Source organism: Trichosurus vulpecula, chromosome 3 (assembly GCF_011100635.1).
Source record: "Trichosurus vulpecula isolate mTriVul1 chromosome 3, mTriVul1.pri, whole genome shotgun sequence".
Lineage (NCBI taxonomy): Eukaryota > Metazoa > Chordata > Mammalia > Diprotodontia > Phalangeridae > Trichosurus > Trichosurus vulpecula.
The window spans coordinates 81,546,526-81,571,461 of record NC_050575.1 but is presented as its reverse complement, the minus strand read 5'-3'; the positions used below and the strand labels follow the sequence as shown (position 1 = coordinate 81,571,461).

Here is a 24,936-nt window from a genome sequence, read left to right as displayed (position 1 = left end):
GAAAGTAACCAAAAGATTGGTACCAGGAAGACTATTGGGAGGAAAGACCTGGGACTCGGGGTCCTTATCTGCCAAACAAGGGGAACCGCCAGAGCAAAGACTGGAATCCTCGTTCTAAAATTCTAACTCGAAGTGCTTTTTTCTACTATTCTGGATTCTTTAGAACTTAAAATGTTTCTGTTTTTGTTTTTAATGCATTTCCCTGCACTAAATAGTAACCGACAGTAAAAACTCAAAGAAATATCGCGGGTGGAAGAGAGGTGCGAAGGGAGGCGCCTAAACCCGCAGAAGGCTTGCAGGAGGAAGAAACCAGGTTAAGATGTGGTGGTGGTAATGAAGTAGGGGACCCGGGTCAAAACTTGGGGAAAGGAAGGAGAGTGAGAAACGTCTTAGGGTTTAGCGACTGGAGAAGGCTCCGGACAATCCCTCCGAACCAGCGTGATCCGGTGGAAAGCGTGCTAACATCAACCTGGAGACTTCAGTTCTAAGGCCGGTCTCGGTCGGGGCTGGGCTGTGTGACTTTGGGCAAGTTGCTTAACTTCTCTGGGCCCCATAGGTAATGTGACAAGTTTGGATTCTGTCCAAAGACGCCTTCCACCTGTCACTTTCTATGAGTACATCCGGGGCCTCCCACCAGAACCGGCAAAGGGTGGGGGAAAAGAGGTAGCCTACTCTCCCAGAGGAGGGGGTGTGCTAGGCCCCGCCCTGGGCCGAGGGGAGGGGAGTCACACCGGACACACCTTCTCTTCCTCCCTCCCCCACAGACACATATACTGTGTACACGCTCACAGCCCCACCCTCTCTTCGGCCCCATTGGCCCCCGGCTGGCTGGCGTGACTCACGCCCCGCCCCCTGCCCTCACGGAAGACGCTGAGGTGATGGGAGGGGGTAGGAAGGAGCTCGGGGAGCATATATCGTGAAGCATCTTGGGCTCTGTAGTCCGAATACAGCGCCACGGTCCTGGAGCGGCGCCTCGCTGTCCAGGGAACTACGAGCCCCAGCAGCCCCTCTTCGCGCGCACAGAGTGGGGGCGTCACGTGGGCCTTCCGTCTGGGCGGGCTCGCTGCTTAGCGCGGCGGCGGCGGCGGCGGCGGAGCGCGGCGGCTCCCGGGAGAGGGGCCCTTTGTCTGGAGCGGCGGCGGTGGGGCCCGGAGCGGCGAGCGCCGGCGTCTGTCCCCCATCGCGCCCTCCGACCCCACGGCGTCAGCCGCGCCTCCGGAGTTGCAAGGGGTCTCGGTCCAGAGGCGGACCCTCCCCCCTCCCAAACCACCCGCCCACTCGGCCGGGCATCGCCTCAGGCGGCCGGCAGCCCCGCCCCGCTCGGAGCCCGCCTCCCGCGGCGCTGTGGGGAGCACCCGGCCAGCGCTTCAGCGCCGCCGCCGCCGGCGCCTCGGGACCAGGGAGCTCCCAGGGCGAGCCGCCGCCGCCCCCCGAAGCAGGCCCCTCCGCCGCCACTGCTGCCCCAGCTCCCCCGGCGGGCAGCATGAAGATCAAAGATGCCAAAAAGCCCTGTAAGTTGCGGGTCGGGCCACCGCCTCCCGGGGCCCCGCGGGCGGGGGGAAGAAAGGCACTGGGCGGGGGGAGGGGCTCCTTGCCCCACTTCCTGCGCTCCCGCGGGCTCCGCGGAAAGTTCGGGCTTCTAGCGCCCCCCGCTCCCCTCCCCCTCCCCAGCTCCCTCCACGTAAGAAAGCTCTCCAAAACTAACTTCATCCCGAGCGTCTGAACGAGGGACCCGGGAGAACCAGCGACCCTCGGCCAGTAACAAAAATAGGTCACGGTCACGTTAGCGTGATGCTCACAGTTTACAAAGGGTCGTCTTCACTATCCCCGTGCAAGCAGTGTTATCGTCTCTATTCCTTTTCCCCCGCTTTTAAGATGAGGAGTCTCGGGCAATCTAGAGTTGCTTTGCTTAATTAAGGGACAGCCAGAACTTTGAACGAAAGTCTTCGGGCTCCAATAACAAATATGACAGCTGGCCGCAGAGGTGCCCAGAGACCCCGTCCACTGTCAGTACGAAAAAGATACTGGCCAACTCCTTTCCTTCCTGAGTTGCATGAGTAGTGATAACATCTGTATGTTTTTTGACGTTGAGTTAAGTTGTGGCTGGCATTCGTAATAATATGTGTCTGGAGCCTGACTGGGGGGAGTACCTGGAGAGAATCAGGGATTGACAACAGTTTTTAACGATTTCAGAGACATTCTTCCCTTAATAACTTGTTGACTTCCTGGAATTAGTCTTTATTTACCAATTTAATTATATGGTTTTGAATGCATACACATAACTTGTCCATTACAACTTGTAGTTGCAATTTTACCTTCATTATAAAGAAGGAAAATGTGATTTCCCTTTGCTTTTCTTGCGTATTCGTGGTGTATTGTCTGCTGTATTTTGTTTGTTGTTTATCTGTTGTGATTACCTTATTTTGAGTGCCCTCTCGCCCTTCTTATTTTACAAATTGAGTTCCAAGTGTCCTTGGGTATTGATGGATCTGGAGAAGTGGGACAGATAATTGTTAATGAAAACTGGAAAAGGCTGAGTAGATTTAAGTTAACATATACAGCAATTTGATAAACCTAATAGTAACTTTAAAAAAGAATATAAATTGTGATCCACATAACAAGTAGAAGACTTAAATGTGTCTGGGGCAGGTTGGAAACTTGGAACAGTAATATTGGAGGAAGCTAGGTAGTTGAGACCACAATTTGAATCCAGTCTCCAACACCTAATGTATGTGACCGTGTGCAAGTCATTTAACTTCTTTGAGCTTCACGTTCTTTATTTGTAAATGGAAATGATGTTTTTAAACTCCGTGTCACAGGGTTGTTCTAATTATGTGTATATGTATAGCTACGTGCCTTTTGTAGACCTTAGCTCATTATAATAATGTTAGGTTTTGGCATCCTATGAAGATAAATAGGCTCTATATCTAGTTCCTACTTTTCAAAGAGTTTACATAAAAGCGATTAATTTGAATGGTTGAAACTTCAACCGATTAATTTTTTTTTTCGAGACAACAAAATTGGTTGTTAGAGAGCTGGTCTCAGGGTCAAGAAGAGCTGGGTTTAAGTTCCTTGATCCTGGGTTGAGTAACTTAACCTCTGGGTGCCCCAGGCAACTGTTGGGAAATTTCTTAAGGGGAAGTTTCCTATACCAATGAAATCATAGATCCAGGCCAAAACCATTTTTTTCATCCACTGATAAATTTTCTCTGCTCATCTCAATTTTTAAAAGACTGCCATTCACTTAAATAAATTCAACCGATACATATACTCCAACTCTCTTGCTTGTAATGTATACACAGAAGTGTGTGTATAATAGCTCATTTGTAGAGAACTTTGAAGTTTGTAATGACAGTTTTCCAAACTGTAACTCTATAAGGTAGATTGTGCAAGTATTGTTAACCTGATTTATAGTGCTGAAAACTTAGATTGAATGACATAACCTTAAAGCATCAAAGCTGGTTTTTGAACCCAGATATCGTAATTCCAAGTCCAGTGTGTTTCCACTGCTCATTGTTACCTACCTTTGGCATATATTGAACTTTCAGCTAGCTTGATTTTAATTCGGAGGAATAAACCCAACTCTCCTTTTTAAAGTTTTCTATCTAAGCACTTTGCAGTATGGAATTTGGTGCAAATCTTTTATCTTGTCGTTTAATTCTGTTTCATGAAATGTCGCCATAATTTTGTCTTTGTTGTTTTTTTCTTTTAACCTAAAGAGTAAATTCTCAAACCTGTTCAGTGCCAGTGGTGTTTAAATAGCTCTTTGGTGCTGGGTTCTTTTTTTTTTTCCTTTTGCAACATTTAACAGTATGTAAAACTTGTATAACCTACCATGTTAAAATTAACTGCCTTGCCTTGTGATTCAGTATCTTCTGTTAATCATTAAAGAGATGATTGGACTTCCAGGTTTTTCCTTTTGCCTACATAGAACAAATCTGTACCTTAAAGGTCCTTCTGATTATTGGAAGGTGGGAGGAGGGATTGCTGCTAATAGGGCTAATGGCCACTGGAATAGAACCAGGTGAGGAACACAAAACAGGTTGTCAACAAGAGAAATTCTAGAGAAGATTAAAACACTATAAACTTTGCCCTGTTGTGTTAGATTGTTGCATCTTGAATATTTTGTTCTCAGAATCTGTGTTTACAGGTTATAATGTAGTGTTAACCTTTTGGACATGTTCATTTGACTTTTTCACCTGTGAGTGCTTTAATATTTTCTAAGAACTATAAGTTTTGGAGGGGGGGTGAGGGTAGTTGTAGCTTAGTTCTTAGGCTATATTGTTCCATGTTGCAAGTATTTGCAATTTGTTTCTTACACTCTAGGTAAGGTGAATATAGATATGTTCCTATTTTGGGAATTGGGAATCTTGAATTTGATAACTTGTGGTCTATAATCAGACTCCCAGAAGTAGGTCTGATTCTAGATTTGTGTCTTTTTCCTCCCTGTCCAGCTGTTCTCCCATGCTTCCTTAAGTGGTAGCGCTATCCATTGGTAAATGGGTTCCACAATTTTAGCTTGAATTCCAGTAGTCCTTTTGTGTTGATGTTAACGGATTTCTGGGCAAAAAGTGGGTACCACTTTTTCTGGGAGTACAGTACATCATGATTCCTATTAGAGAGGAGTAGACCTCGTTACATTTTGAAGTCTCATAGCAGTGTATTTTCCCTGATTTTCATATTAAATTGGTCACTTAAAAATTTAGAGTAGTATAGTAAAGACTTCATATTTTAAAAGTTAATCCTTGATTAAGAAATAAGCCAGCCACACAGACTGCTGTAACAAGAGTGATAGACTGGCAGGAGTCTGGAGCTTAGAACTTGATTTACCTCAAGAGTTCTCTGACTTTAGGGAGATAACTTCATTTCTCAGTTTCCTTATCTGTAAAACTTACAGATTGGATTTAATGATTTGTACATACCTTTTCAGATCTGTAATTATGTGTGACCCAGAGACATTCATATGGCCTCTCAGAATTGTTCTGAGATCAGTCGTAGGCTTTATGTTTTAGAATGGCAGTGTCCTCCTTTTCAGGTATAAGCTCAGTGTATGACAATTCAACAGACCTTCCAAATTTAGTTTGGTGTTTGATTTGGGTGGTGTTCTAAATTGAATGAAAATGAGTAGATGGATTGAATGCACTTTTTTATAAAGTGCTCTTTACAGAATATGTTTAATTTATGGGTACTGTTCTTTTTTTAGGTAGCTAGAACAAATTTAAGTGATTTTGCAAACCTAGTTGTCATGCTCCTAAATTTGCAGAGGGACAGTTCGGTTTTGAGATTTTTCTCAGTGTAAACACAATTTCCCCTCCACTTATGCCTAGGGCTTTCCTAGCACATCAGCCTTTGCCTGAAAAAAATTTCATGGAATATTAATATTCATATGACAGTGTGAAATCATGAACAAGCTTTTTTTTTTTCCCCTACAGAATTCAGTATACTAATCATTCCTACAACCAGGATCATCAGTGTGTACTTTGGAATTAAGTGGTATTATGACCTGGGGGTCAAAAATTGAGTTAATCTTGGGTTTTCCTGCATGCTTTCAAAAACAGTAAAGGTGTTTCTTCATTTACAAACTAGAAATAACTTCCTATGCCATGAGGTTCTTTCAAGTGTTAACAAATGCTTATATGTAGCTTTTGAGAATAATAAAGCTATATATATGGTGCTAATTGGGGTTTTCACTTTGGTGTAGGGTGGTTTGGTATTTATAAATCTTGTCCAAAGGTTTCAGGCAGGAGAGAGGAGGCATGAACTCCAAACTCATAGACCTTTCTAAGTTGCCTGCAGAGTGATACTTAGGATTTGGGGTATATATTTTTGTATCAACGCAGAGGCTTAGAGTTTAAAAGATTTCAGATCAGATTTTTTTTTATCAATTCATTCAATGTTGAGTTTCAGAAAGATAATATTTTATCAGATTAATAACACCCCCCCAGCCCCAATTCACCACCCTTTCAAGTAACACTGATTGTATAGAGAGGGTTTTTCTCACAACCCTTCAAGAACTTGAAGCCATGGAAGTACCTATCGTGGTTATGCAGTACCAGAATGGCCTCTTTGTTCAATACCCAGGGAAACTGCCCTAATTTCATATTTACTCAACAGATTGGAAAAATTCTTACAAAGTGTTTCTTGCTTTGTTGGATAAATAGAATTGCCTCCCTTGCTATCCCACTGAAGTATGTTTATCCAAGGAACCATATTTAGTGTGGAGTTTCCCCTTGTAATTATTAGTTTTACTGAGTGGTACTTCTGATTTATCTAAATTTTTTTAAATGAAGTGGGGAAAACCCCATAGGATTAATATTTTGAAGCCGTAATTTGGGATTTTTAAATACCAATCAGTGCCTACAATTTATAAATAATAGGTTTGTTTTGGTTGGAAAATAAAATTTTGTTTTTAAATCTTTATTTGATCTTACAGCTTTATTTAAAGCTGTGCTCCTGGTATAACGTTTAACCAAGGGATTTTCATATGTAAATTACTTCTGCTACTTATTTGAGTTTTGAGCTGTATGTAGTCAGTTAAACAAAACAGGCAATTTATGTTTTTTGTTGTTTAAGTGGAGAGAGCTGTGTGTCTTGAGTCAAGAAGGACCCAAATTCAGATACAGCCTTTGACACTTGTTGTTTGATCCTGAGCGAGTCACTTAACCTCTGTCTGCCTTAGTTTCTTCAACTGTAAAACAGGAATAATAGCACCTACTTCACAAAGTTGTTGTAAGAATCAAATGAGACATTTTTAAAAGGCTTAGCACAGTGCAGACACATAGCAGGTGTTATTTGAATATTTATTCCTTTCCCCTAATGCCCTTCTTCTGTTTATACTGGTCTGGGATAGTAGTAAAACTTGTTACCATATGATAAAGATTTCTTTACAGTCGAATAGGGACAATATATGTGTATCTTATTTTCATTTGTGAATAGAACCTTGCATGTCAGCTTTTGAAGTCCTTAGCTCACCTGCCCCCCTTTTTGAAATAATTTACTAATTTTAGTCAGTGTGCAGGTTTTGAAAGTGGAGAAGTTTAGAATCCCTCATTGAATTATATGTTCTCTATCTCCCTCCTCAAAATTAACGAAAGTGTGTGTTTCAAGCAAGCGAAACGTACGTGAAGGTATTCTTAGGAAAGGCTAAAAAAAAAAAAAAGGTAGAGTTGTGGAATAATAATTAAGGAGAATTCTCCTTAATAAATTTTCCATAGAAATTGTTAGGTATTTTAATCAGACATAAGGAAAAGGGTATCCTAAAATACTAAAGAATTTGTGGAAAACATATTTCTGTTGTATTTGCAAACTAACAATCAGATTTATAGTTTATAGCTAGGTATATATAATACTAATTTTCAAAAACCTTGGGAGGAAAGGTACATAATATCCCATGTCCATATTAAATAAAAGTTAGACAACTCGCATTGTGTAATTGAATTTTATAGTTGGAAGGACCCTTAAAGATGATCTGCATCAGCTTTCCTATTTAAGGTCTGAGTCCTTCTTGACTTCCCAGCACAGTGCTTAAGTGGACTTGAACAGCCTTGTGATAGAAAACTGAATTTGCTAAATCAGATTCCATTAGGTGAAAAGAAATGTAACAAAAAACATAATTTATTCAGCAGCATTGTTTAGGGAAATAGCACTAAAGTGACAGTAAGACTGGGTTCTTCTCTTCCACTGACTACTCTCAGACCTTATGTAAAAGTTTTAGCTTCTTTGGGCCTCTTTTACTCATCTGCAATGTGAGGGAATTGGATTCTAGTTGATTTCTAATATTCCTTCCAACTCTAGAGTCATTTAATTTGGGGAAAAAAAAAAGTTAGACTAGTTTGCTGGGAAAATAGTATTTCAACATAGGTGGTTGACAGGTGTGGTGGCCTGCGATCCCTGAGAGATTGACCAGGGAGGCTAACCCTGGTGGATTGCTCAAGATCAGGAGTTTTGAGCTTCATTGGGGGCAAGTCTGTGAGTGGCTGCTGTACTTCTGTCCTGGATAAGACCAAGACGGGGACCTAATCTCCAAAACAAGGTGGATGTTGTGGCTGGCTAATATGATTTTTGGTTTCTCAAAAATCAATGTTGATTTCTGTCATTTTTTATATTCACAGCTTTCCCATGGTTTGGCATGGACATAGGAGGCACTCTTGTGAAACTTGCATATTTTGAACCCATTGATATTACAGCAGAGGAGGAGCAAGAAGAAGTTGAAAGTTTGAAAAGTATCCGGAAATATCTGACTTCTAATGTAGCCTATGGGTTGACCGGAGTTAGGGATGTTCATCTTGAACTGAAAGATTTGACACTCTTTGGGCGAAGGGGGAACTTGCACTTTATCAGATTTCCAACCCATGACCTGCCTACTTTTATCCAAATGGGGAGAGATAAAAATTTCTCAACATTACACACGGTGCTATGTGCTACTGGAGGTGGTGCTTACAAGTTTGAAAAAGATTTTCGCATGGTAGGTAACTGTTGAAAAATTATTACAAGTCTAACTAATTCTTGCTTTAATATCAGGCTACCTTACCTATAGTGTATGTCTGATCTCCATTATTAAGCTAGTGTGTACTGAGAGAATGTCTGGATTTAAGAGAGTAGAACATCTGTATAATATATTATTGTACAGATTTGGATATCAATGTTCATGATTAAAATCACTTTTCCAAGAACAGGATTCCAAACTCATTTGAAACTTGATATAACTGCTTATTACATTTGTTATAGTCCTCTGCCCCAACACTTGCATCATAAAGGATCTTCTAATGTGTTTTTAAAGGCCTGTTTAAGGTGGGAAATCTTCAAAGACCTATCAGGCTACATTAAAATTGTCCTTGAATTCTCTCTTGTAATCCATTCCCAGTTAGTGCTGTACAGATAACTTGAGGAGTGGGAGGCCATCACCCTGTCAAACTTCTCTTGGGCCCATGCCTCCTGTCCTGAAAGCTTGGATGAATTTCTTTGCCATTCAGCAGGTTCCAGGTCTGTTTCCTTACTATTATCCCCCAGGAGGTTGGATGCTGTTACTGATTATCCTAGATTGTCCCCTCTGTTAAAATAAATATTGGAAGAGTTGATAGTAACTGTGGTTCCTCAGATGTTCCATTTGATGGGAGGTTGGACTAGATGACCTTTGAAGTTTTTTTTTGTAAGTCTACGATTTTCTGATTCTGTAAAAAGCTTAAAAAAATTTATTTACACATTTATATTTACTGTGTTTATTATTTATGTATTATATTTACACATTTTTATATAAAATGCTATTTTATTTACATGTCATCACATGCACTAATCAACAAGCATTTATTAAGTGCCTCTTATCTGCCCTTTGTTCTAAGGACAAAAAAATTAATCTCTACTCTTAAGGAGGTTTGCATTCTGTTGGAGATAGCATGTACATATTTTAGTATATTTATATGCAGAATAAATGTGAACTTCACTTCTTTTTTTTTTCCCAAGGGGGGAAAACATCACTGAAAATTTTTAATAGTTTGCCAAATGTGAAATTTACTTCTTTACTAATGTATTGTGAATGGAAAGTCTCTGTAAAACCAAAATCATTATCTTTCTGTCTAAACTCTTTCCCTCTTCACAATTTTCTTCCTACTGTCAAGGGTACCACCATCTGCCTGGTCACCTAGACTTTAGTGTCATCCACAGCTTATCATTTGCACTCACCCTACATGTCCAGTCAATCAGATTTTGACCTTCATACTTTCTCATATATATATACCCCTTTCTTTCTACTTACATGTCCACCATCCTTATCACCTTACGCCTAGGCTATTGCAGTAGCCTTCTAATTGGTTTTCCTGACTCTAAGTCTCTCCCCAATGCATCTTCCATTCAGCTGTCAAATTGATTTTTATAAAAGATGGATATGATCATGTTATAATTCCACCTCCCCTACTCAATAAACTCCAGTGGCTTCTTGCTACTTCCAAGATCAAATATAAAATTTTCTGTGTAGCATTTAAAGCCATTTACAAACTAGCCTCTTCCTCACTTTTTTGGTCATCTTATGATTTACTTTCCTCTACACACTCTTTGAATCAGCTACACTGGCCTACTTACTGTTCCTCACATGTCACTCTGCCTTTGACACTGGCTATTGTCCATTATTGGCATGTTCTCTCTTCTCACTTCTAGTTCCTGGTTTTCCTGACTTCCTTTAGCACTCAACTCAAATCCCACGTTCTATAGGAGGCCTTTCCTATCTGCCCCAACTGCTTTTTCTCTTCATACTGTCTTCCATACACACACACACACACACACACACACACACACACACACACACACAAAATTATTTGTATATTGGCTTCCCTCAGTTAGAATGTGAGTCCCTTGAGACAGTAGGAACTATGTTTTTGCCTTTCTTTGTATCCCAGTGCTTAACACCATGCTTGGCACATTGTAAGTACCTGTACAAATGCTGGTTGACTTAATGACATTTAAATTTCTTAGCTTTTGGAAATAACTGCTGTTTTTAAAAGTAAGAAGATGATGTTAGCATGCCAAAACTATTCAACTTGTAATTTTGAGTCAACCTAGAGATCTAACATGCAATTTGACAAGTAGTTGGTTGTATAGTTTATTTTATTTTGAGTTTGGCCAACTTAGGTAGGGACATTTTATTGCATTTGCCTGGTGTTCTTGAACACTTACTCATTGGAATCCACTGATGCCTTTTAGGTTACAAAACACTCAAAAAATATTACAGAATTGACATTTTTTAGGTGATGGAATCCTTCATCATTGACATTTTCTTCAGCTAAAAATTATTAGAGAAGGAACACTTCTTTTATTGTATAACTACATGACAATTTTATATCCAGTGTCAAGACCATAAAATGACACCTGTTACATTTCTTGATCTAATTGGTATTTCAGTTTAAATGTTTTATTTTCTCATAAAGAGGTTGAGGGGACCCAAATATTTTAGGAATCTAATGCCTGAGATGTTCAAGCAGACAGTAAGTGATCGCCCTCCGTTTGATGTATGTCCTGAAATGACTATGTGAACATCACATCTTTCCTAAATTACGGTGTATCTTGAGATGTGGATGAGTAAGCATGTTGAATGATATTCGGGGGGGGAACCCTCCGATACAGTGCCTTTCATTTAAGGTATTTTCTAGAGCATTTCTAATGCAGTAGAGCCTACCAGAGGAGTAGCATGCTGATAGGATGCTAGAAGTCAAAATTGGAAATAAAGGTCAGAAAGTGAAGTGGAATGGGACATAAGATTCACATTATTAAGGTTTTTAAATGGGGTGACTTGGAAATTCTGAAACAAGGCTTAATAAAAGCTAATGAAATTTTGGTAAGAGACCATAGTAACATAAATTTAGCAACTAGAAAGAACCTCAGAGGTCATCTGCTCCAGATCTCATTTTATAGGGGGTGAAACTGAGTCCTAGAAAGGTTAAGTGACTTGTTTAAAGTCGCATGCAGTCCATCACCTTTTCCACTATACCCTTTAAGTTCTGCAGAGTGCTTATAAATGGCAGTTTTGTTCCAAGTGTTGAAAACAGCTAGTGTTGTACAAGCTTTTTGAACAGACAACCAGAATCATGTAAAGTCTAAAAAAATAGTATTAAGCTTACTCGAACGGTTGCTATATTTTGTTTTTTAAATGGCTGGTGATGTGTTCTTTTTTTAAAAAACAGATTGGAAACCTCCAGCTGCACAAACTGGATGAACTTGACTGCCTTGTAAAGGGCTTGCTATATATAGATTCTGTCAGTTTTAATGGGCAGGCAGAATGCTATTATTTTAGCAATGCCTCAGAACCTGAAAGATGCCAAAAGATGCCTTTTAACTTAGATGACCCATATCCACTACTGGTCGTGAACATTGGTTCTGGAGTTAGTATTTTAGCTGTCCATTCCAAAGACAACTATAAGCGAGTTACTGGAACCAGGTAATAATCGTTCAGTCTTGTGAATGTACAAATAAATTATTAAATCAACATTATGCAAGGTATATATTCTAAAGGAACTTATTTCCTTTTTCTGTTATTCACTGCTTATTTCTAGTCTGTTGAAGAGTTACTCTGGAAAGAAGCGAAGGTGTAGCAATATTGTCCTCTGTAGATTTCCATCAGTGGAAATAACAAATTTCTTTATAAATAGGTAATACCCTGCCAGGAAGGCAACTTACATTTTTATAACAATGAAAGCCACATTGGTATGTAACGGAAAATAAAAAGGTTTTGTGCAGGGTATTTTCATTCATGAGTTTTTGTACATACATGCATACTTTTTTTAAAGTATGAATGAGCTTTTCACTTGCCTCAAACCCTTAAAGATGGTTCCTTATGGTCTGCTCCATCAATTTTAGTGTCATACTTAAAGATTGAAGTTTGTTTTTTTTGTTTGTTTTTTTGGAAGGGGGAAGGCAGGGCAATTGGGGTGAAATGACTTGCCCAAGGTCACACAGCTATTAAGTTTGTCAAGTGTCTGAGGCCGGATTTGAACTCAGGTCCACCTGACTCCAGGGTCGGTGCCCTACTCACTGCAACACCTAGCTGCCCCAGGATTGAAGTTTTAATGCTGTATTGATTATACCATAAGTTATTTTATATTTTCACAAAAAAAGTGTTTATTGGGAATAAATTTGTAGAACCTCCCCACAGTATTTGTGGGTATTACCTCTGATTTAAGAACAAGAAACTCATTTCCTTGTTGCTTAACTTCTCTAGCAATCGGAACTCTCCCCACATTCTCATTATTGTTGAGAGGGCAAGGTATATGTTGCATCCATTTATCACTGGGGAAACTAAAACACAGGGAAGTTAAGTCAATAAAATATAACAGCGAATCAGTGATAAGTTATACTAGAAAAATCTAAAGTCTGGGTTTTTCTCTAGGAATGACTTTCAAATTAGGGACTCTGATTAATGACTTTTCCTGTGCCTACTTGAGTATGGAATAGTCCATCTTCAGTGCTTTGTTTTGTTGTTTCTAGAAATCTATGCTAATGTAGTACAAGGACTGGCAGATTCTGCCATCCTGGACAAGCTTTGTATGCGAGTAGGCCTTCCAGTTGGTGATAGCCAACTGCCTTAGCTATAGCAACCCATGAAACAAAAAATTACACATTGGTTCTCAGTCTTGTGTGTCCTTCTTCCAACTCCGCATTGACAGTGATGAGAAATGTGCCAGTGTCACCTTTTTTTAGACCTCTCTAAACTTTGAACTGTCCTTAGACATAACCCTGAAAAGGTATAGTGGAACCCAGGAAATTTCTGTCAGCAAAGCAGCAAACACTGTGAACTTATTTTAATATTCACGACAAAAAAGATGTGGAATCAGCAGCCATTTGGTACAAAATTGATTAGGATGCATTTAGCTTTATTTAGAAATTGCAGCTACAATAACATTTTCCCCAGTATGTAGAAGTTCTTTTCTTTATCCCCTTATTTACATGTGCAAGTAGTGTTAACTGAATTTTTTTAGACTCGAGTCTGAGCTCTAAATTTATGAGCCTACGTATATTTTCCTGCAAGATAACAGTTACTTCAGTTCCTCCTCCAGACCCATTTTCCAAGATGGTCCTCCCAGGTGTCATAACTTAATATAAGAAAACTTATAATACCTTTGCTAAGGCATTGCTAACCCAGGTCAAGTTGGGTGGTTTCTGGATTTAAAAAGTATTAAGCAGACTCCCTTTCACAGACCATTCATTTGAAAACCACATAGGATTTGGGTTTTTAAGCACATCAAGAAAATAGGGCAACAAACATTTATTAAGTGCTTGCTATATGCCTGGTACTGTGAAAATCACTGGGAATACAAATACAGGCAGAAAGAAAGATAACCCCGACCCTCAAGGCACTTATATCCTAAAGGGGGAAGATAGCACAAAAGGAAACCGAAAGGGGCCAGGTAAGGTACCTGGTCAAGGGAGGAGTATGGTTGAGCAACTGGGGAGTCAGGAGAGGGGAGGAATATGAAGAAATGAGTGACCTGGATATCCTTTTTAAAATGGAGGTTCTGGAAGAAACCCAGAACTCTGGGGGAGAGGCCACAAAGGTTTTTCTTAAAAGAATTTTTCAGTATCTCAGCTTTTGAGAAGAGAATTTGTGACCCTGGAGAAAGGATATAATAGAACTCTCATGAAGTTTTTTTTCTCTCTTTTGTTTAGCCTGGGAGGTGGCACATTTCTGGGCTTATGCAGTTTACTCACTGGCTGTGAAAGTTTTGAAGAAGCTCTTGAAATGGCTTCCAAAGGTGATAGCACCCATGCTGATAAATTGGTCCGTGATATTTATGGAGGAGATTATGAAAGATTTGGCTTGCCAGGGTGGGCTGTAGCATCTAGGTAAGTTACATTCTTGAATCATTCGCAAAGTTTATTTTATTTTTGCAAATGAATTAAATATATAGCAAACAATTAGAAGAATAGAATTTTATGTAGATAAAACTGGTACATTAACTTGAGTTTAAGGGGCCAGCTAAAAATTACCTAACATTGCACAACAGTAATTTTGCAAAATGAATCAAAATATTTCCCTATTTGGATGTTTCAAGAGCAGGAAATTTTCCAAGATTCTAATGTTTTATAAAAGTTCTACAAGTAAGTAGTGTTTGATAACCTATTCCTTCCAAGAATGAGTAGTATTCTAATTTGTATAGTGACTCTTATAGGTATAATTTTTACTTGGAATATTCTGTGTCAGTAGTTTTATGATTTGTGTTAAGATCAACCGTAGATGATTTTTTAAATCTGTGAGAAAAAAGCTCTGTTTCCATGTCTATGAGAAGTTCTTATGTAATAACAGGTTGCCTTATTTACAATGGACTTCACCTCTCCTCTTCTATCCTCTTCTTCATCTTCCTTCCCTCCCTGTAGCTTTGGGAACATGATCTATAAGGAGAAGAGAGAATCCGTTAGTAAAGAAGATCTAGCAAGAGCTACTTTAGTTACTATCACCAATAACATTGGTTCTATAGCAAGGATGTGTGCTGTTAATGAGGTGAGTTTGCTCTCAATTAGATGAAAAATGCTGAATGAAAACTGTATGACTGTAAAGTTTTAAAAAATATTTGAGGAATTTTTAAAAATTATTTTAGTTCCATTAAAACCCAGAGATTAATATATTTTGCCTACTTTTTGTCACCGTAGCTTAGTTGGCAGACAAATAAGGCCTTAGTTTAAAGAAGTATTTATATTTTCCTTTTTTAATTTGGAAACATATTACAGAACCTTTTCAGAAAGCCTTAAATCTTACTGTTTAGTTAGAAGCTGAGCTCTAATGAATGGTGTCCTTTTTCTAATAACTAATTCATTTTCCTTTTTATGGTCTCAATGATTTGGGACATTTTATTGTTTGTATTAAAATTGGCTGAGCATCTGGAAGATTTCTTATTGTCTTCGGCTTCTTTACAGTGCTGCCTTGTTGCATATGGATCAAGCAGCATTGTACAGGGCTATGAAGGCATTGAGATTTGCTCTTCGAATAAAAATTGAATGGTTTAATTTTTAATGGTGGGTAGTATTTGATTTGCAGTGTTGGCCTTCATTATTTCAGATCCATAAACAAATGTTACAGATGTACTTCATTTAACACACAGGTTATTTCTGGGAAGGATCAGGGTAAATTTATAGTTTAGGTAAATTAAATTGTAGTTTGAATGTGCTAAAGGAGTCTGGCTTCCCTGTGCCCCTCAGTACTTCATATATAAAGGTGTCTTTTTATGAAGTAGACTTTAACACACAATGTAAATTTTGTCTCTGAATATTTTCCCCAATACCAATGTATTAATATGGAATCAGTATAAGTGTCTTAGGTGCAGGAAATATTTTTGTTTTCTGTCTTTAGCGTGACATTCTAGCTCAATTCTTTACACAAAAGTGCTTAATGGTTTCTCAGTCCTGTAGGTCAAGAACCTCAGTGACCAGCCCAGGTCTGCCTTTATATTTGTTTAGAGTAACAAACTGGTTTTCCAGTTATTAAAGTGTGTTTTCCTTGCTGTCATCGTTCTGAAAAGTGCTGAAAGTACCTGAAAACCTGAATTAGTAATTAGAAAGTTGGTTGGTTATGATGGCAGACCAGTTACTTTTGTTGAACCTGGTATGCACTTTTTGGTGACAGAATTCTTGTTGATGTGATAGAAAGTCTCCCCTAAGTGTAGTAGTTAGTGCATGTAGTTTTACACACTAACAAATTCTTACTCTTTAAGTAATTATCTAGATTTCAGTGTAGCTGTCATCTCCCCCCCTTTCTTTTTCACTAAGTGCCAACATACTTATTGCAGCATCCAAATGTATAGTTATTTTGCAAAGCAGACCTTATTTAGCCATTTCTAATGGGGGTGCAGTTGAAAAGAGCACCAAATTTTTAAGTCAGGACCTGGGTTCAAATCTTGTGTATGCCATTTACTTCTTTGTGTGACCTCAGATGGTTCATTTAAACATTAGTCTTCATTGTTTCTCATCTATAAAATGAGAGGATTTGATTACTTTATCTTTAAGATCCATTTCAGCTCTAAATTTATGTACATGGAAACAACTTAATCTCAAAAGTACCATATCACCAAAGCACTTTGCAAATTTGTTAAAGGGAATTTCACCTATAATTTGGTGTCTGTTCTTAAAATGGATTATTCAGCTACATACATTTTGCGTAAGGATCATAGAAGCATGTTTTTGTCTATGACAGATGTTATAATGCTTTTTCCAAGTAACCTCTTGTCTTTTTTTTCCTTAGAAAATAAATAGAGTTGTCTTTGTTGGAAACTTTCTACGTGTCAATACCCTATCAATGAAACTTTTGGCATATGCATTGGATTATTGGTCCAAAGGCCAGTTGAAGGCATTGTTTCTAGAACATGAGGTATGTTGTGAGATTGTCAGCTTCCCTTCCTTATTTGAGAGCCTGTTGTAAATTTCCAACAAGATAGCTTTTTTTCCTCTTAGGAAAGTTGTAAGAACATAATTTTTAAAAAATTTACATACTTCTTTATTCATTTAGAAATTCATCAGTGTGGCTTTTCCATGTATCAGTGGAATCCAGTCCCGTATGCCTTCTCACCCTGCGTGATTCTCATTCAGGTCTTTGTGTAAATCCTACACAAAGGATTCATGCAGCATACTAAGAGGCCTTTCTTTGATTATTCTGCTGCTACAAATAGACTGTCAATTTGTTATACATGGGTTATTTCTTTCTATTGGAAGTCAAATCATTTTTTAACCAGAATTAGATGTGATGTTGGGAATTGTCCCATTTACTTTTCCTTGATAAATAATACCCTCACTGTTTTGAAAAGTGTTTACTGTTATGGGCACTAATATTTTTTAAAATGCTATTTCTACAGGGATACTTTGGAGCAGTTGGTGCTCTCCTGGGGCTGCCAAATTTCAGCTAAAGCATTGAAATCACTATGTCAGTAATGCCATCCAAGTGGAACTGAAAATCAGAAGGATTATTATTGCATTATTTAAATTGATGGGAACCAAAGGACAAGGGGGAAAACAGCAATGTTGCTGTTCATTTTTAAATGTCAAAATGGTAAGCTGCTGAATGTTGCCATATTAAAGTGAGATCTTGGTAACATAAAGCATTTCCAGTTGAAATGCTTTAGGGATTTTGGTCTTTCTCTTCTCTGTATATAGACAGTATTAAATCCTTTTAATGCAATACAACCTCTGATTGAGCTTCTCAAAAATATTTTCATTTATTTTTAAGTAGTCAGCATTACAATACTGTATGCTCAAATAAAAATCTTGAAGTCCTCAGATATTTAGTTTATGAAAATAATTCATTCCGAATGTATGTTACAAGAGTCTCTTTTACCCATCTTTTGGCTACTTTTCACACCCTATATTAAAAATTCACATGAACCGAAGTGTCATTGAGAGATTCCATTTTTTCATGATGATATAAAATTTCAGGCATTGAGAACCATTGGAGCTTTTCTGATGCATTTTCTTAAAGTATGTTTCTATAGTTTTCAAGAGATCCCCAGTAGAATTCAAGGTATTTTCAAATACCACAATGTAATTAAAATAAATAGTGATTTCTGAAAGTGCAGGTACGTAGCACCTTAAGCTCTGACAATATATTTTGTAAAACTACTCTAGTTTCAGTTAGTTGATGCAGTAGAGCACTGTTCATGGAGTCAAAGATCATTATGCTTAATACATTTAAAGATATGATATCTAAAATTTTGTGATTTGATGTCTTGATTGGTGACCTTTTTAATAAGGACAGTAGACAGATAAAATGGTATAAGATCAAAGTGCGTCACTATTCCCTCTGCTTTATTCCTTTCAGACCAGAGCTCAGTCACCCATTTTTATAATGTCTGAACCTACAAGGCAAAAAACTTTTTATTCTATTATGTGAAAAAAAAATACCTTGCTTAACCTTTAGTGTTTTGTTAAACTGGAAGATTTAGTTATTTTGAAGCTTCATGGGATTCAGAGGCAGTATTGCAGAGTCATAAAAGGATCAGTGTTTTGTACATTCTGGCAATAAAAGCATTATAATTCCATTGTTTGTAAAACTTGTTGGCCTTGGAATTTACCTGCTATTTTGGAGTCATTGTTTTTGTTAAATTGGTGGAGTTTTTCAGGTTTTTGCTTTCAAAGTAACATTATCAAAGTAGCTCAGTGCTATAGCACAGGTGTTCATGAGATTTTTAGAATTTGGAAGGCTCAGAATATTAACCACCTCTTGATATACACCGTGGTGGTACTCATTACATGAAGAGAAGTATTATGTGTCTGTATAAAACCACTGCATAACTCAGTATGTACTCAGTAGAGAAGACTTTCTATTATGTTCTTCAGTAGGCTATGATGTGCTATATAAACATTTCTCCATCATGTATCCTTCAGATACCATGCTCAAATGTTTATCAGACCCTGTTTGTTGATCATAAGATATTCTTTCTATAAAGGCATGAATTTCTGAACCTTGGAATTGTGAGGGAAGTTGGGAGTAGTGGGAATGTCATTTGAAAGAAAGAATCCAATTCATTTTAAACTGAACAAACTTCAGATCTTAGCAGTTTTAAAACCCAAAATGATAACATCCCACTTCATTTTTCCTATTATAGCTATTTCATATTTCAGCCATATTTTCATGATTTCATTATTTTGAAGACTTCCAGTTTGGGTTTAATTTCATTTAATCTGTAGTCAAAGGTGCTGCGGTTTTTGTATTAGTAGCTATCAGGGAGCAGGTGTCTAAATGAAAAAAGTGACAGATGTTGATTTTTCTCTCAAACTCCAAGTGAAAATTTTCATTTAAAAATAGTGTGGATGCTGTCCTAATATGTGTGTTAGAACTGTGGTACATCCTGAATTTTGGTCTTTTGTTAATGGTGAAATCATCTACAACCAAAGAAGGATGTAGTAATCAAAAAATCTGGTTACTATCACTCTGTTTTTCCAATATTTATCTTATTTCTCCAGGAGCATAAGGAAAATGCAATTGCCACAAAAGCTATTAAGATTATACTTGATAATCTTTAAATTCCCTGTAAGCATGGTAAATGAGCTTAACTCTAAGCTCAGTTATTGCAGTCCTTGAAGCTGCCTGCTTGAGAAATAACTTAAAGTGAACATGAAGTTTCCTGAATAGGGGCTTTCTCAAGGAAAACCCACTTGAGAGGGAAGAATATATGCAAACCTACTTCTCATTAAATGTTGAAATTCTCTCTTTTTGGCCTTTAGTACTTCTGGATGTTCCTAATAAATATTCTACATCACTCTTAATATCCATTTCCCGGTTACTATTAGAATTATTGAAGTAACTCATATAAAAGTTAGCTTTTTAAATGGCAAAATACCTGTCAGGGCACATTTTTCTCAATAATTCCTAAAAATTGTAATTCCTTCACTAGGTTGATTTGGCAGTTTCAGTGCCTTAAATTCTTTCACCTTTATGGTATTGTCAGAAGCCAACTTCAGGCACCAAAGGAGTAATTTCCTATTGAGTCCTTGATTTATTTGTTGTCTCTACTACCTTGTTCAAACAACTGTTGTCTTCTACTTAATAACTTAATTTTTACTCCTAAGAAAATAAATGGGATATACTCTGAAATTGAAGGAGCATAGCAACCTCAGAATTACTCAAAAGGTGGGTTGAGGGGAAGGGGTAGCCTTTTTTCTGAATAAAGGAACAAGGTTTCTTTTCAGAACTAATCAATTTACTTGTGGCAAAGTATTAATAGACCTGCTGACCCTACTGATTTAGAGAGCATTAGAGACTTGTTTACTTTTAGCTTAGGCAATAAAAACTTCACTGCCCTTAATCAATAGAACATCTACAAATCCTTGAACAGACATAAATTACTTGCCAAATATCAGAATCTATAAAGATTTCGTGAACTTTTTGCCTTCACTAATGCAAGTTTGATAGCTTGTATTGGGAGTACCAATAGTTGGAATGCTTATTCCATCTCTATAAGCAATATAATGGACCAAGAAAATGACAAGATTTTCATTTCTTTATCCATGGGATTGTTGGATTAAAAGAATGGTCCCTTGCTGTGTCCCCTTTTTTGTGTGTTTGCATTCTGGGCTTGAAGACCTAGCTAGGCAGTAGTTTTGAAATGCTCATTATAACCACTGAGCTTCTCTTGGGAGAAAGTTTTTGTTTTTTAGCTACAAAGAATTGACTACACACTTTGTATTTTTTTTTTCTTTTGAGCACTTTATGCATTTTAGATATTGCACTTGTGAATGTATTTTGGTAATAAAACCCCTTTCTCCACTAAAAGCCATGTATAAAGAACAGTGAACTGAAAAATGAGTGTTTGTTTTGGTCGTATTTGTGCTTTTACTCACCATTTGGTTCATGAAGGAAAATGGTAAAAAGGCTTTGCCTTTTCTGGTATTACTAAATGTTTTTTTGACCATTTTGTAAAATGGCCTGCCCAGCAAAGTGTCAATGAAATGTTCCTATTTACATATCAAGTCTACTTAAAAAGCCCTTTTCAACATCAAAAAAGTTGTCACTTTGGTTTTTTAAGTAGCTTTATTTCTTAAGACCCTATCATCAAAATGAACTTAGGGACTGTGTACTCTATGTAGTTTATTTTTCATTTGAGGAAATGGTTTGCTATGATAGTAGTTTATAATGAACCTAGTATATATTTAGTAGAGACTTAAAAGTTACTGAATGTCTTTCTCTTTGAAATATTTAGCCTAAATTGAGTAATTTTAACTTAAAAAAAATGAAATTTTTTAACATTGAAGTGAACTTAATTTGGTGTAGTATCTTATTGTTTACATTCAGTGAAGCTGTGTTGTGGTGTTCTGTAAATAATACCATCATTATCCTAACTATTTCACCTCAACAGGCCTCAGTTTTCCTCATATGAAAAATGAGGGGGAGGTTAGACTAGAAGGTCTCTAAAGTTTCTTCAAACTCTTAATTCTATGTTTATTTGTGAAAGTGCATCATCAGGATCCTAAAGCAGAAGTAAGTTATGTTTAAAATAAATAATTTCTTCTTTTTTCCTCCACATTATAAACAAAATTTATATATATATGCAATGAATTTGTGAAGCTAATTACAAATTCATGTCACACATATAATTCTATTTGCCAGTGTCAATAGGTACTAAATTTTTGTTTCTATATCAAACTGATAACTTTATCATAACTAAAATTCTCAACTTTGAAAGCTGTTTAATGTTTTTACTAAGTGGAGAAACTGTATAAAGTAACAGTCTTAAGTTGATATGTATTTGGTTAAGTTAGCAGCTATACTGTAAAAGTATGCTTGAAAAGTTGTTTCCAGTAACATATTACCAGTCAAGAGTTTATTTTTTTAAATTAGAACTCTTAAGGCAGGCTTAGTGACAAAACCATGTTTTGGCTATATCTGACTCTAGTAGAATTTAAAATGGCTGAAGCTTGAAAAAAAGCATTTACCTTTAGATTTTTAATATAAACTGAAAATCATATGAGCATTATTCTGAAATGCCATATTTGTATTATACAAAAGGAAAATTTTCAGCTTAAATTCTTGAGTACAGATCATTATAAATACAAACACGATCTTCCAGTGATTGCCAGAAACCCATTTCTGATTTTTCTTTTTAGCACTTTGCATCTTCACTGTAACAGAAGGCAGGTATTGGGGGACTCAGGTACTTGTACATCTCATATCAAACACTTGATCCGTAAGAAAGTTTACAAAGGACAAAATGGCTAACTTGCAAATATTAACATATATTAATATCATAAGTTGCATATCTTTAATTTTAGAATTTCCGCTTTTTAATTTTCAGTTATTTGAAAATAACGTAATGGAAAAATAGCAGATGTTCCCCTTCAGTTCATAATAGGATTAAACAAATGTAGCAGTGAGATACCACTAGTAACTTCAAAAATCACAGCCAGTGCTGAATGTGTTAGAAGCAGAATGAGGTGTTGAGCAAAATCTTAAAAAGAATTTATAGTTAGTCTATTTCGTTGGTAATCAATTTTCTTTATTTCTGTCTTCCATTCATTTGAACTTTAATTTTTAGGTTTGTTTTTTTTGTTTTTAAGCAACAAAAAATATTTTTCCATTTGCTCATAAAGAAGTTTGCAAAAAAAGTTCTTTTTGTTTTTGTTTTTTTTTTGCTGTATACAACTAGAATGCAATTATTGAATATTGGCTATGATACTGATTTTTATATCTTTCTTATTTTGCCTTGCTTGAAGTCCTGGTTCATCTTTTAAAAGTGATTATCACTAGCATCCTCAATAGTTCAATCTAGGCTTTTACTAATTGTGTTGTCTTACAGAAAATTGTGGGAATAAAAAGTGATGCACATACTGCAGTCATTTAATACTTTTCACTTAAGAATTTTACCTGGAATGATAAATATTAATCTGAAGTCTCCACCTTAGGAAAATTGTAGCCTTCTGTCTTTTGAGAGGCTCTGTGTATTTCCAATTAATGTTTAGAAAGTGAAAATCATTCCAAAGACCAGAAATGTATGTGCTGTTCTCTCCCTTCTTCCTCCCAGTATTTTGGTGGAATTAATATTTTAGGGATGTGTGCATAATTTCATCATCTGTATATATTCTGTGCTTGGATGTATAAATTAAGCTATAGATGAAAACATTAAAACACCCACTTCTTAAACTCAAATAACTTGTTGCCCTTTTACTGACCAAATCATTCTAAAAATAGAATTATGGTATCCCTTAGAGAGAATAGCTAGTTTTATAAACATCAGATTTTTTATTTGGAGATTCACTTTATCCATAAAAGCCATTTAAGTTTTAAATTGCCTTATTCTATTGCATTGTACTTAGACCTGAATTTTGTTTACTGTTCTGACACTGAATCTGTGATGTAAAAAATATATGATGGACTATAAATTTTATTCCTAATAAACTTACTAAGTTATACAGCAATGTAAACGATAAAACATTACTTGTAAATTGCCTAATTTATTATTTTTGATCTTGTGTGTTTTTCATCAACATGTACAGTTTCTTTAATTCTCGTGGTGACCTTTACTGTAAACATTCCCATCCTAAAACATTCCCATACTATTCTGGATTTTCCTTAATTGCTAGTTTGCATGAGTGATGCCTGGGTTTCGTTTTCTTACTGGTATTGTATTGCCGTTCAGCCAGCCTCATCCTGCCCTACATACTTTTTAAATAATTGATTTTCCTGTTTTTGTTGCTGCTCTGTATGAACATTAGAAACCATGCTTTTAATCTTCTTAATAAAATTCTTTCCATATTTACTGTGTATCTTTTCCGTAATTGTTTATTTTATGTATTTTTTGCACCCTACGTAGGATGACAATGGATGTGTATATCTAAGTTCACAATTGTGTCTTTACCTTGATGAATTATAGAGAAATAATTCCTTGCTTTGTGTTGCTAAGTTAATAACTTAAATAGAAATAGCTTTACTATATTTTCCCCAAGAGAAATTAAAAATAGTAATATCCTAAAACTTCTGTCCAGTGGGTGAAACTTGAGACTAATTCTGTAGCTTTCTGATAAATATGATACCATGTGATAATTTTTCTCTTTAAATATGAGACCTCATTTTACCGCTCTCACATACTTGAAATAAGTTTCTACAGATTACAAAACTTATTAATGTAGATTAAAAAGTCAGAACAGTGATATACTGGAAAGAGTGTAGGATTTGGAGCCTGAGGATTGGGGTTCATTCAGATGCTAAATGCCACTTTACTGCTTGGTGACTTGGGTGAGGTCGCAACTTCTCAGCCTTAGTTTCTCACCTGTAAATGAGGGGATAGGGGAGAGAGTGAACTAGAAGCATATATAAAATTACAGTCCCTCTATGTATGAAACTTAGCCTTAAGAATCACAATTTGAGAACAAGCTTAGATGACCACACACTATGACTTGAAAGCCTTGTTAATGTCCTGGGGACAAAAGACTGATACATTTGTGGCTGGTGTCAGAGATGGGGATAAAGGAGTACAGCCTGCCATTCACAGCTATATCTTTTTTTTTTTCCTTGAATGGTAGATAGGTTTCAGTGGAAGAAAATCTGAACTTGAAAATGAGTTAGGAATTGGATTTTCACTTCATGGGTATGTAATTAATCTATGGCCTTCAAAAGGGTAGTTAACACCTAATGCAATAGTCCATCCATCCCTACCTTACTTTTTAAGATACATAAAATAGCTTTCTTAGAACTGTATATGTAGTATAAGTACATGCAGTATAATTTTTAATATTAGTAATGAAACTAGATATTTGACCTTTTTGTTTTATTGTGGTCTGACTAGAACTGAGGTTATGTTTGAAGGAATGAACATAAATACTAAAGTGAATATTTAAAGAGATATACACCTTTGTGTTCTAACTTGACAGAGTTTGTATTGGATCCTTTGGCATCAGCTGTTTAATTTTAGAAGCAAGCTGTGTAGTTTCCATTTATATTGATTCTTTTCCTAAATTTAGGACATTTCTTTACTGAGCAGG

General features: G+C 36.8%; 1 protein-coding gene across 1 annotated transcript; it reads left to right on the top strand.

Annotated features, from left to right (window-relative positions):
* Positions 1-1,068: 1,068 nt before the first annotated feature.
* Positions 1,069-23,719, top strand: PANK3 (pantothenate kinase 3). Its single transcript, XM_036752949.1, has 7 exons — positions 1,069-1,511; positions 8,112-8,464; positions 11,670-11,923; positions 14,149-14,325; positions 14,857-14,980; positions 16,715-16,840; positions 17,322-23,719. Exons 1-7 carry the CDS (start codon positions 1,484-1,486, stop codon positions 17,370-17,372), a joined length of 1,113 nt encoding a protein of 370 aa, XP_036608844.1. The 5' UTR covers positions 1,069-1,483; the 3' UTR covers positions 17,373-23,719.
* Positions 23,720-24,936: the final 1,217 nt, after the last annotated feature.